A 14,612-nucleotide genomic window follows, 5' to 3' on the forward strand; every position below is an offset into this window, starting at 1 on the left:
TTGGCTAAGTCACTCTAAAAAGTAATTAATGATAAGCTACTAATTAGTACATCTTCAACTGTGTAATTAGAGTACTGTACTAATTATTCTCTCTAAAAAGTATTGGATTACTCATTACTAATTGCATTCTATATCCCATGTTAACCTTGAACAGTTGAACAATAAAAGGATAGACATGAAGAGAGAGAGAGAAGGTTACATTAAAAACATACATTTTAACATTAAAATTTAATGTTAAATCCACTATTGTTTTATATAGAATTGTTGTATTGTCTATACAGTATTTAATGCAATTACATCAGAAGTAACTCATTTTTCAAGTAATCCCTTACTTTACTTTTTTTTTTTTTTTACACAAAGATATATATTTAACAAAATTGTTAGTTGTTACAAAATTGTTATTTGTTACAAAATTGTAACAAAAGTTTCAGGACTGCATTTTTAGGACTAGTTTTTTTTAAGTATTTGGCAGTTTATACCATTTTATTACTATTTCATAGCACTTACAATTCTGTATTTAAATTATTATTTGTTGGGAATTATTTAGTTGTTTAATTGTACATGTAAGTGATACATTGTCCTAACCAAACCCATAACCCTAACCATACCCGTTGGTGACCCTCTTGAAATATTTTACCTAATTTGTTTCATTGTACGAGCTGCGGTCCTGAAACTTCAGTCTCCGGTATTGCAGGAATATAATATTGGGAATGGGAATGGGATATTCCCTGTAATCACCAGCAAAAGGGACCTTGACTGACCCTATGCGGTGTTCCCCTCACAGCCTTATGATGAGCCAAATACATTACTTACTCGGAAACCAGGCCGTAGTAACCAAAGTGAAATAAAAATAAGTACATATCACAGACATGTGTAACCAAGCAATGTCAGACGATTAAACACATTTATAATGCTTTAAATCTCGCATTTTATCGATCTCTTTAGTGTGTGAGTGAGGACTGTGACGTCACTGGGACCCAACAAAACGGTCTCTAGGACCCAGCGAACTCCTTTCCGCTGACGGCCCTCTGCGGCGTCTGAGAGCCCGAGACGCCGGAGACCGGAGAGGAGAAGGCCGGTGCCGGGGAGGGTCAGGACGGGGAGAGACGCGGAGGGAAGACGGGTAGTTCGCGACCACCGGGGGGTTCAGGCCCGGGGCATGCATGGCGAAACGGGTAAATCACACACATACACTCACACACACCGAGCTTCTGTCCGACATACGAGGATGAGGATGATGATGATGACGATGAAGAAGGTGGTGGTGGTGAAGATGATGAATTCAGATCTGCGCAGATGTGCGTTTTAAAATCCAGCAGCTTTCGCTTAAAAATAGCTTTTCTTAAATCCGCACGCTTAAGTTCATTTGACATGTAAATTCAGTTCATTTCGCTTTAGTGAAATGAATGTGTGAATGACGCGAGCAGAAGTCTGTCAACCGGCGTTATACATGATCATCAGCATTTAATGCATTATTAATCAATAACTTTGACTTTAGCACAACTTAGACTGCTCCTTTTATGTGAGAAGTGAAGTTTAAAAAGGAAGACAACGCTGTTCTGGTTGATCTTGAGATGTTAATTATGCGAGGCCTCTTTCAGGATTATTATATTTGTGCAAATATTAGCCTATATATAGTAATATTGTTTTACTCCATGGTTTTTGACGTTATTGTATAGGATATTTAAAAAAATCCTAAAGCCTATATTAAGATACATTGAAAGCTCTAGCCTATCTGATCTATTAGGATATTAAAGCTCATCATGTCTCTATGTATCATTAATTGACAGCAATAAAATGTGCGTTTTTTGAGTTTTTTTGTGGTTATTCACGAAGGCCTGTCCACACCTGTGTCAGGTGTCATGAGTTTCACTGACTGTGAATCAATCAGGTCTCAGTTTTGATCCACACAGTCATGCATCTTCTTAAAAGTTCAAAGCCAAAAAGATTTTACAGTAAAGGGGAACCTCTTAAAGTTCCTCAATAGCCTAACAATTTCATTAATGGAGTATACTGGTGCTTTATAACCCCTGAAACCAACATGCGGATCCGAAGAACCTACAAGTGTTTGTGTAGCCTAGTCTCCAAAGAATGAAATAGGCTATCATGTGTTTTTTTATGCTGTGCTGAACCTGAAGTTTGTGGCAAAGAACATTTATTGTGTGTATTCGTGATTTTACACATTAGGCCTTTAATTTGTTCCACTTACTCATTGTTTAACATCAGAAACGCCCTATTGTGTGTCAGATCTATGTTGAGGCTGGATTTCCTTTCCCCAATGGTTCATTGTGTGTTTAAAAATACTTAAGTTGTATGTCATTAATTAATACAATCTAGCAAAGGTCACAATGTAGGCCTATCTAAAAAGATGATTAGGCTACAAAAAGAAACAAACTTAAGACATTTACGTGTGTTACATCACTCTAAAAAATGCTGGATCTCAAATATGGACAAAACCAAACGTTTTGAAAAAAAAATTTAAACCAAGGTTTGTACATATTTGACCCAAACATGAGTTGAAACAACCCAGCGTTTTTTTACAGTGATGTATTTACATTTCGTGATATTTATATAAACCGACTAAATTCTGTCAACTAATGATTTGTAAAGCATTACTATATAATGTAGTAGCCTAATGTTAGTTCTTAATAATATTTATTTTAAAGATTTCCTCAATCTATGTGTTGACAGTCTGAATATGACAGTCTGTTGAAAACACTTGTTGTGAAAGGCTTCGACACAACATCCTAAAAGTTCAAGCAGTCAAATAAAAGAGTGTGTACTGATGAAGCGCGAATCCTATTTTACATAATACATGTTGTTATGGCAGTTTTGTGTTCAGAGTTTCATCCAAATTTCTCAACAAATCAGAATTTCAGGAAAGTAATTTCGCTCTTCATCAGTAAAAACTCTTCATCTCACTGCTCTCCTGATATATCGGAGGTTTTTTAATAAGATTATGTGAAAGTTAATGAGATGTTATAAATAAATGAGAGAGCCGCCGACGTTTTCCCCCCAGAGCGTCACACGCGTTTTGACGCGACGCGTCCGACTGGCAGAGATTCAAACACCCGCCATGTTACTGACTCTCCACATTAAACCTCAATCTGGCTGCTGTTTGTCTTCTGTGGACACAAATTATGTCTTTTTTACTGAGTGTCGTGATGTGAAAACATGGGAAACATTATACACACGCGTCTCCACTTGTGCACATAAGATGTGTCGCTTTTATAGACATAACCAGAAGAATATTTCACACAATCATACACAATTTATGTATAAATATAAATGTTTCCTCCAGAAATTAATACGGTGTTTGTTGTGTTTGGTTTTGCAGGGAGAAGAAGGATTTGATGGTCTGAAGGTGGATCAGTTTCATCGCCACAAAAGTCTCTCAGCATTTTAATGTCTTTTATTTCATTTGCGTTGATTTCAAATGCATCGATCAGGCCTGTAGTGTGTTTTTGTTTCATCATGCCTCTCGATCTGGACTGTGACGCAGCGACGAATAAAACGGTAAGAGAGAAAGGATAGTTATTTCGTCACTAGTTTGATCTGTTTTTGAGTGTGTGTGTGTGTGTGTGTGTGTGTGTGTGTGTGTGTGTGTGTGTGCGGGGGAACCGTGCGGAAGCCGCCAGACAAGGGCATAAAGAGAGAAGAAAAACCAGACTGCGAGTAAAACACAAGTCTATGCGGTTTAAAAGACAGCAATAGTTCGATCCAGTTATTAACACCGAAGCGCGCGCCTGTACTACGCACGTTCGTTAATCCGACTTCGTTAATTATGACGGATCGTTCTACTTTTGTCGTGTCATACGGTTACAATGACATCATAAATGCCTTTCAGTATAGGCTATAAACTAAACGACGCTTGAAAATAGTTTTAAAGGAGCGATCTATAGGCCAGAGAAAACAATTGTCTCTATTCATAACGGATAACACAAAAATGCTTTCTCATTTCTGTGTAAAAGTTAGCTACTTAGGCTATATCTTTTAGGAGTTTAACAGGGCTGCCAACTTTTTTGTTTACCTTGGAGTGAGAACTATGGAAAGGGGAGGTGGATTGGGGGGGATGTAAAAAAAATTAAGTCAAAACATTTGGCAGCCTAACTAAATATAATTTTATTAAGTTTAGTGACAACATGTTACCATGTTTACATGGTGCAGTGACTGGTAGGCTACTGCTTTTATTATCGCTTGATACAAATTTTACAATTTAAATTCAGTTCAATTCTTGTGGTTTGATTCCGATTTTGATTCAATATTGATTCATTTGGATAAATAGAACAGTAGATACTTGTTAATTTTTCTCAAGAAAGAAATTCTCACATAATGCTGTAAACCGGGTACAGAGAGCCCTGTCAGCTGGTATTATTAAAGGTTAAATATAATGCGTTTTTTATTATAATAACAACTTTATAATATTTTAATTATATAAGTAAAAAATATAAAAAATATTTAATATAGTGTACATATTTAGCAAAATACTAATTTATAGGCTACTAATACTAAATATATTATAAAATAAAAAATTCTAGCCAACTTTCTATGGTCATTAAATGGCTTTCCTGAGGTAAATGTAACGTTATGTGACATTGTTCTCCAGCTGTTTTATTGACCTCTTTCCGCGGTTGAAAAACACTGATTGATCAATATTATGTACGAGGCATTTACATTTCGATAAGTTGTACTGTATTTTTCAACATACCTATTATTGTTTATTTGTGTTTATCTACTATTAACTAGTAGTAAAGAGAGATGATCGGTTCACGTGCCGCTTAAACTGAGGCGCTACAGCGATCTGTCACATTTAAAAGCGGCAAAACGGTATTTATTGTTTGAATTTCGTAATAAAATTGACAGAATTTGAGAGCTGAGAATTAGTTTCATATCAATAGGAACATAACGAGGACGTTCCCTTTATAATCAACAAAGCGTTTGTCGGTTATAACCATAGACTGTAAAAAAGATTTGTTATAACGGAGTGTTTTGTTTTGCGTACGTCACTCACTTAATTATGGAAGCTTTTTTCCGCCACAAAATAAAAAAGGCGAGTTTATATCTCACAATTCTGACATTTACATTAGTTTACATCTAAACAATTAGTTCTAATAATCTAATTCAGAATTGTGAGATATAAACTCGTAATTCTGAGAAAAAAAGTAATTCTGTTTTTCCTTAGAATTGGACTTTATAACTTGCAATTGCAAGTTTATTTCTCACAATTCTGAGAAAAGTCAGAATTGCGAGATATAAATTTGCAACTGCGAGAAAAAAGTCAGAATTGCAAGTTTATATTTTGCAATTTTGACTTTATTTCTCGCAATTCTGACTATATTGCAAGTTTATCTCGCAATTCTTTTTTCAATTTACTTTTTTCTCAGAATTGCAAGATATAAACTCGAAATTGCGAGACATAAACTCACAATTGCGAGTTATAAAGTCAGAATTGTGAGAAATAAAGTAAAAATTGCAATATATAAACTCACAATTTTGACTTTTTCTCAGAATTGCGAGTTTATTTCTCACAATTCTGACTTTATAACTCACAATTGTGAGTGTATATCTCATAATTGCGAGTTTTAATTAGATGTAAACTCGCAATTGTGAGATTAAAAGTCGCAATTATCTTGTAAAATGTTTTATTCTGTGGCAGAAACAAGCTTCCATACGAGTTGACGTGGGGTTAATAATGATGCTTGAAAGTAGTTAATGGGATAGTTCATCATTTACTCCCCCTCATGTCGTTCCAAACCCGTAAGACTTTCGTTCATCTTCGTAACACAAATAAAGATCTTTTTACTTTTATTCACGTTTAAACATTGATCAGCGAGCATAAACAGAAGCTCGACCGAACTGGCTTGACACGCAAGAACAAACGTCTTGCGGAAGCTCAAACGTGCTGCGTAACATGAGAATGAACCTCATTGGTTCTCGCACGTCAAGCGAACATGATTGAGCTTCCATTTAGTGTTGTGTGAGTTGATGATATGTGAACAAAAGCCTAAATCTAATGTTTTTCTTCATTATATAAAGTCATCGTGTCTCTTCAATAAATTTTGACTAAATCGCTCAATTCATATGGATTAGTTTTACGATCTCTTTATGAACTTTTTGAAGCTACAAAGTGGTAGTTACGTAGCTGTCAATGGAGGGACTGAAAGTTCTCAGATTTCATTAAAAATATGAACGAAAAACAGTTTTGGAACGACTTGAGGATGAGTAAACGATGACAGAATTCTCATTTTTTCCAGTGCATCACAATTACGTTAAAAGACGCTAATAGCTACACAATCTCGCCTACTTCCATACTATCTAGTTGGTGAAAAACAGTATGTGAGCTATTGAGTATATGTCCGAATTCGTAGTAGGCTATTCATTAAACAGTATGCAAAAAGTACTCGGATGACCCACTGCTTTCAGCAAGATTATGAAGTGCACATCAACTGTACACGTTATTTTTCCATAAGGCCACAGGAGAGGATTTATGAATTTATTTATTTTACAGTTATTTTTCAGATCACACTTTTATCAGGCTTTGCACAATTTATATCCATTACATCTGTGCTTGCATGATTGTTTTTAGCCTAAAAGCGACAAAAACAGTAAAGCTGATAAGATATATTGACAAAATATATGTTACTCATAAAATTATTACAGCTGTACTTTAAGGTGTAAGGAAAGTATGTAATTCTAGTTGGAATAATGAAATGTTATTGCTTTTAACTTGAAGTTATTATAGCATTTAAAAAAATTTTTTTGTTATACCCATTTTTTTTTTGTTATGCCACAGAACTAGCAGATCTAAACTAATGAAATCTCACCCCTGAGCTAGTGGATACCTGAAACGGCCCATCTTTGTAACCAGTAGGCGAAATAACCACATAAATGATTAGGGAAACTCATTAAAATCACTGATGAACATTAACCTGGGTCCCATCAGAGATTTAACAGTCCCACTGACCTCAGGAATCTGGAGAGAACCACTGCAGTGTCATTGAGGTTACGACTGTGGGTGTGTAGGAACGCTCTAGTAACTCTTCATTTTCCTGCTCCGCTCCTCTCTTACAGTTTAATGGCCGTTCAGTTGTTATAAATCTGTTTTTTAGCGGTTGGACCAGCACAAGAGTCACAGTAGTTTATGTATGCTGGCCTTACAGTGATCAGAACGCCTTGCCTAACTGATTTATGTGGCTTGGAGTCATGTGAGGTGAGGCGTGGGCTAGATTTTCATGTCACATTGAAGGTGAAATTGTATTACAGTGTTTTTTTGTAGGGAAGAGAGTCAGTTTACACCTAAATTTAGACAAAAATGAGTTTGTGAAAGAACAGACTGATGATCTTTTGAACTTTTAACACCTTGTGTGTACTGAACAACGCTTTTTTCCCCCAGTGTGATTGTGTTGAGGGGTGAACTGGTGTTCTGTCCTGTTTTCAATGGTTTTCATTAACTTTGCAGCAACTTTGGTCTGTTGAACAGGTGAATCAGTTACTAGAGCTTTAGTAATCAATCTCGAACAGAGCAAAAGTTGTGTTTGAGATCATGGGTGTGTGTGTGTGTGTGTATTTTATTGCTTTGCTCATTCAGATGTCCTCTGTGAACCCGGCTGAAGGTATTTATTGGCTGATATAGTATTTATGGCAGCGATCAGATAGTGTTTGCTTTGGCAGAGAAAATCGACCTGTTTAAAAGCGTGTGCTTGCATATAAGAGCTCACAAACAATTCAGTGTATGTCCTCAATATGCTTTATTTGGTCACACTTTAGTTTAGGGTTCAATTCTCACTATTATTTACAACTTTTGCCTCAATAAACTCCTAATTACTGCTTATTAATAGTTAGTAAGGTGGTTGTTAAGTTTAGGTATTTGGTAGGATTAAGGGATGTAGAATATGGTTATGCAGAATAAGGCATTAATATGTGCTTTAGAAGTACTAATAAACAGCCAATATCCTAGTAATGTGCATGCTAATAAGCAACTAGTTAATAGTGAGAATTGGACCCTAAACTAAAGTGTCAGCCTCAGTATGAATTCCTATTGGTTGTTATACATTTTCTTGGGGTTATTGTGAATGATAATAATCACAAACTGTTTAAATGAGGATTTGAAAAGGAAACGTGGATAAGTGGAAATGCTCTGACCTTTTTATATATTGGTCGTTGAACATTGTGGAATTATTTTAATGATGATGCTTAGTTTTTAATATAAATGTATAATAGGGCTGCACAATATTGAAGAAAAATGCGATATGCGATATAACTCATTATATAATGCGATATTCGATATGCGATACGATAATGCTTAAAGTGTGAAAAATAAACTTAAATTATCTTAAAAATATATTTAAAATGATATAACCTGCATACGTGTTTCTTTTTGTGACAATAAAACATCCCTACAGCTTCTGAAAGTGAACATCAGTGTTTTACTGAAACATAAGAAGTGATATTTTAACATCAGTGTAAACCACGAGGTTCAGGGTTTCAGGTTATCCTACATTAGGGTTATTTAACAACAGAAACTGAATAATCAAATGTAAAATAAAACTCTGCTTAGTTTTCACTGTATGGATTAAATAAATACTGATTCTTATTAAAGCTACAAAAGTTATTCAGCCAAGAGCAGTGAGGGATTTTCTCTTTGTCTTTTGTTCATGACCACAGTTATTGCAAGCTGTTGCGATATGCATATTACGATATATTGTGCAGCCCTACTGTATAAATATTATATATAGTTTTTGATTGATTCATTTAGCCATCTTTACATTCTTAAAAATAAAGGTTCTTAATTGGCATTTATAGTTCCACGAAGATCCTTTAACATCCATGGAACTTTTCCATTGCACAAAAGGTTCTTTATAATGGAAAAAGGTTCTTTACACTTAGGAAAGAAATGGTTCTTTTAAGAACTGTCCCCTGTAAGGTTCTTTGAGGAAGCCAGAATGGTTCTTCAATGGCATCGCTTTGAAAACCCTCTTTTGGAACCTTTTCTAGGATAGTAGGATAGTGTGCAGGTGTATTTTCTTCAGTCATTTCAGTTTATATGTGTGTAAGTCTGTTATACTCAAGCGAGAGATGGAGAGTGGAAAATGTGGAAGGAAGAGAGAGAGAGAGAGAGGTGCAGGACCCAACAGACTCGTTCCACCGGGGAACTTCCTCCTGTTCTTGGCCCAGTCTCGTTGCTTGGCAACAGCAGTGGCCCAAAATAACCCGCTGATGACCGAAATAATCTGGAGATGACAAAGCCAGACACAAAATGTCTCCTGTGCTCTGATGTTCTGATGTAATATTCTACTATACTGTTCAAAACTGAGTCATGTGCTTCATACCGTAGTACTCTAATAATACAAGCAACAACTATAACGTATTATTCTATTAGTACAATTAATACCACATGTTGTTTTATATACGATTGTAAAGGACCGAAGGACTGCAATAAATCATGCAATAGGCAATTATGATCTATTTCAGTGATATCTCATGAGATGAAGTACATCACATCACTTATAAGATCATCTCATGATATAAGAGATATCTCTATCTATCCATGTGTTTATAATGCCATCCATCATTCATCCATCTGTTTATCCATCTATCCATCTGTTTATCTATCCATTCATTCATCCATCCGTTTATCTATCCATCTGTTTATCCATCTATCCATCTGTTTATCTATCCATTCATTCATCCATCCGTTTATCTATCCATCTGTTTATCCATCTATCCATCATTCATCCATCTGTTTATCCATCTATCCATTTGTTTATCTATCCGTTTATCTATCTATCCATCATTCATCCATCTGTTTATCTATCTATCCATCATTCATCCATCTGTTTATCTATATCCATCTGTTTATCCATCTATCCATCTGTTTATCTATATCCATCATTCATCCATCCGTTTATCTATCTATCATCTGTTTATCTATCTATCCATAATTCATCCATCTGTTTATCTATCTATCATCTGTTTATCTATCTATCCATCATTCATCCATCCATTTATCTATCCATCCATCATTCATCCATCTGTTTATTTATCTATCCATCATTCATCCATCCGTTTATCTATCCATCCATCATTCATCCATCTGTTTATCCATCTATCATCTGTTTATCTATCTATCCATCATTCATCCATTCGTTTATCTATCTATCCGCTCATTCATCCATCCATCTGTTTATCTATCCATCATTCATCCATTTGTTTATCTATCTATCCGTTCATTCATCCATTTGTTTATCTATCTATCCATCATCCATCCATTTGTTTATCTATGCATCCATCTATCTGTTTATCCATCTGTTTATCCATCTATCCATTTGTTTATCTATCCGTTTATCTATCTATCCATCATTCATCCATCTGTTTATCTATCCATCCATCATTCATCCATCCATCTGTTTATCTATCCATCATTCATCCATCTGTTTATCTATCTATCATCTGTTTATCCATCTATCCATCATTCATCCATCTGTTTATCTATCTATCTGTTCATTCATCCATCCATCTGTTTATCTATCTATCCATCATTCATCCATCTGTTTATCTATCTATCATCTGTTTATCCATCTATCCATCATTCATCCATCTGTTTATCTATCTATCATCTGTTTGTCTATCTATCATCATTCATCAATTTGTTTATCTATCTATCATCTGTTTATCCATCTATCCATCATTCATCCATCTGTTTATCTATCTATCATCTGTTTATCTATCTATCCATCATTCATCCATTTGTTTATCTATCTATCATCTGTTTATCTATCCATCCATCATTCATCCATCTGTTTATCTATCTATCATCTGTTTATCTATCTATCCGTTCATTCATCCATCCATCCATCTGTTTATCTATGCATCCATCCATCTGTTTATCCATCCATCCATCTGTTTATCTATCCATCATCCATCCATCTGTTTATCTATCCATCATCTGTTTATCTATGCATCCATCCATCTGTTTATCCATCCATCCATCTGTTTATCTATCCATCCATCCATCCATCTGTTTATCTATGCATCCATCCATCTGTTTATCCATCCATCCATCTGTTTATCTATCCATCATCCATCCATCTGTTTATCCATCCATCCATCTGTTTATCTATCCATCCATCCATCCATCTGTTTATCTTTCCATCATCTGTTTATCTATGCATCCATCCATCCATCCATCTGTTTATCTATCCATCATCTGTTTATCTATGCATCCATCCATCTGTTTATCCATCCATCCATCTGTTTATCTATCCATCATCTGTTTATCTATGCATCCATCCATCTGTTTATCTATGCATCATCTGTTTATCTATGCATCCATCCATCCATCTGTTTATCTATGCATCATCTGTTTATCTATGCATCATCTGTTTATCTATCCATCCATCCATCCATCTGTTTATCTATCCATCATCTGTTTATCTATGCATCCATCCATCCATCTGTTTATCTATCCATCATCTGTTTATCTATCCATCCATCCATCTGTTTATCCATCCATCATCTGTTTATCTATGCATCCATCCATCTGTTTATCTATCCATCCATCTGTTTATCTATCCATCCATCCATCATCTGTTTATCTATCTATCCATCCATCCATCTGTTTATCTATCTATCGATCATCCATCCATCATCCATCCATCCATCCATCCATCTGTTTATCTATCCATCCATCCATCTGTTTATCTATCATCCATCCATCCATCTGTTTATCTATCCATCCATCCATCTGTTTATCTATCCATCCATTTGTTTATCTATCCATCCATCTGTTTATCTATCCATCCATCTGTTTATCTATCCATCCATCCATCTGTTTATATTGCCATCTATATATCTGTCTATATATCATCTATCTGTTTGTCTAGCTATAATAAAAAAAACTATTGTAACATTTAAGTACAAAAGAAATAATTTCAGACGTGAAAACAGTTATTCCCTTTTGACTGAGGCTGAAGTCTTTGATTGGTCTAATATGAAGCAACACAGATCAGTGAGAGTTCACGTCATGTTGACTGGCGGATGGTTTGGGGTTTTCATATCTCTGATGGACTTGAGGTTAATGTTTAATGACTATTAACATCCATTCACTCATTTGTAGAAACACTCCCCTGGTGACCCTTGACCTTTGGGGACTGATCAAACTTCATGTTGTTTCAATGGTTACGACAGAACGATTTATGAGAGAGACAGGAGAGTTCATGAATTATATCTGCACAGTGTGTGTTGTGGTTTCATGGTTGTGTGTGATAGGACTAGTGGATAAATAACATTAGTGGGCACATGGTTGCCGGGATTGTTGCCAGGGAAATGACCTCATGGTTTTGTTCAGGAGAGCAGCATCATGACCTCCTGGAGACAGTTGCTAAGCAGTTTTCACCTTAGTAACCGCTGCCTCTCTCTCTCTCTCATCTGACTGGATCCCCACTGAGAGAGTCCAGACGGATCATCTGTGTGCGTGTGTGTGTGCGTGTGTGTGTGAGAATCTGAAAATATTTATATGTATTTTTATAATATGAATCAAAGTCCTTAATATTGCTTTTTTTTTCTGTTATTTCATTTGATTACATTTGAATTAATTGTATTATATTTTATTCATAAAATAATATTAATTTGTTTCATAAAATATTAATTCATTATTTTTCAAAATATAATTTTATTTAATTGTATAAAATGTTATTAGGAAACAGCAACTTATTTTAAATTGTATTAAAATAATAAATAAAATAATAACGACATACATTTAATTGTTTAATTGTATTGACTTCTTCTCATTGTTTAGTTAACAGGTGTTTGTTAAAGCAATCATCATTGTTGCTGATACTCAATATTTGTGTGAAAATATATTTTAGAGAGAATTTTAGAGAGAATATCTTTTTGAGCCAGTGTTACTGACGAAAGAGGAGAGAAAGAGTGTGTGTGAAAGAGAGAGAGAGAGAGAGAGTTTGTTTGTTGTAGTGCTGACATGTTTGTGTGTTTGTTTTAGAGTCCAGAGGCAGAACATGAAGTGTGTGAGGTCACACATGAAGACAGAGTGACGGACACACCAACACGAAGAGTCGGACGACCCGCTCGAAAACGCAAAACACCAGGAGTGAGTACATGCGCACATATGCACAACTATGGCACTCAACATTAACACAACGTGTGTTCTGTGAAAAACCAGCATGTTCATCGCCTTGTCTTCTGGAGGGCAGTAATTCAGTGAGCTGAACGTCTGTGAGTCATGACTGAAAAACGAGCAGCTGATCAAATACTGCGTCGGGGTCAGCCCTGTACGGCGTCTGCGCGCTCGCCGTGTCGATTTAAAGGGACAGTTCACCCAAAAATTACAATTCTGTCATTATTTACTCACCCTCATGTCATTCCAAACCTTTCTTCTTTACAGAGCTGTTTTCCAGAGACTAGCGCTCTAATTTACAAAGCATTATGAAATTCCTCACTTACAGTTTGTGATGTAGCTGCCGTCAGATCTCGAGTCGTTTCTTAAACATCAAATCAGCGTTTTAGAAAGATTTTCTGAAGGATCATGTGAATCTGAAGACTGGAGTAATGATGCTGAAAATTCAGCTTTGATCACAGGAACAAATTATATTTGAGAATATATTCAAATAGAAAATGGCTATTTTAATTTTCCTAATCACAATATTCCTGTTTCTCCAATATTTTTGATATACAGTTCTGTGCAAGGCATGTTAATACCCCCCCACCCCCCAAAAAAAAGGTTTTAAGTCAGTTATTTATATCTTTTGCTGTACTGTGTCAGTAGGAAATATCAGTTTACATTTCCAAACATTCTTTTTGCCATTAATTGTAATAATCCAGTGAGATGCACAAGGAGTCTGACAACAGCCGGTATGATCTGATCTCACCATCATCGAGTCCGTCTGTGATTACATGAAGAAACGGAAGAAACTGAGACAGACTAAATCCAGAAGAACTGCGGGAACGTCTCATGCTTGAAGAAACCTTCCTGCAAAGCTACCTGAAAAACTAAGCGCAAGTGTACCTGGACAAAAGCCGTTTTAAACGCAAAGGGTCGTTACACCATATATTGATTTGAATTAGTTAATAGTTAAAAAGTTAAAAAAGAAGTATAAATAAATTCAATTTGTGATTTTATTTTTGAAAGCATTCTCACTTTACAGCATTTTAACAAAAGTGCCAGTGCTTTTCCCAGTCCTGTAGCTTTGCAGGAAGGTTTCTTCAAGCATCTTGGAGACGTTCCCGCAGTTCTTCTGGATTTAGTTTGTCTCAGTTTCTTCTGTTTCTTCATGTAATCACAGACGGACTCGATGATGGTGAGATCAGATCATACCGGCTGTTGTCAGACTCCTTGTGCATACACAAATCTCACTGGATTATTACAATTAATGGCAAAAAGAATGTTTGGAAATGTAAACTGATATTTCCTACTGACACACTACAGCAAAAGATATAAATAACTGACTTAAAACCTTTTTTTCTTTTGTGTGTGTGTGTGTGTGTGTGTGGGGGGGGGGGGGGGGGGGGACTAAGACTTTTGCACAGTACTGTATGCAAATAAATGCAGCCTTGGTGAGCAGAAGAGACGCATTTCAAAAACATTACAAACATCA

General features: G+C 35.6%; 1 protein-coding gene across 6 annotated transcripts in view; it reads left to right on the forward strand.

The window, feature by feature from the left end:
* The first annotated feature begins 1,016 nt into the window (after window positions 1-1,016).
* The window catches only part of dnmt3aa (DNA (cytosine-5-)-methyltransferase 3 alpha a), a 51,769-nt gene continuing 38,173 nt past the window's right edge, over window positions 1,017-14,612 (forward strand). For 3 of the 6 annotated variants that reach the window (XM_082148042.1, XM_082148045.1, XM_082148046.1), the window contains exons 1-3: window positions 1,019-1,175; window positions 3,338-3,516; window positions 13,001-13,108. In XM_082148042.1, the coding sequence (XP_082004168.1) occupies window positions 3,406-3,516; window positions 13,001-13,108 (219 nt within the window). In that variant the 5' untranslated portion in view covers window positions 1,019-1,175; window positions 3,338-3,405. Of the gene's footprint in view, window positions 1,176-3,337; window positions 3,517-13,000; window positions 13,109-14,534 lie in introns of those variants that run through there. The other 3 variants (XM_082148043.1, XM_082148041.1, XM_082148044.1) reach the window with 3 other exon arrangements.

The sequence above is a fragment of the Leuciscus leuciscus genome (assembly GCF_965113295.1).
Source record: "Leuciscus leuciscus genome assembly, chromosome: 19".
Lineage (NCBI taxonomy): Eukaryota > Metazoa > Chordata > Actinopteri > Cypriniformes > Leuciscidae > Leuciscus > Leuciscus leuciscus.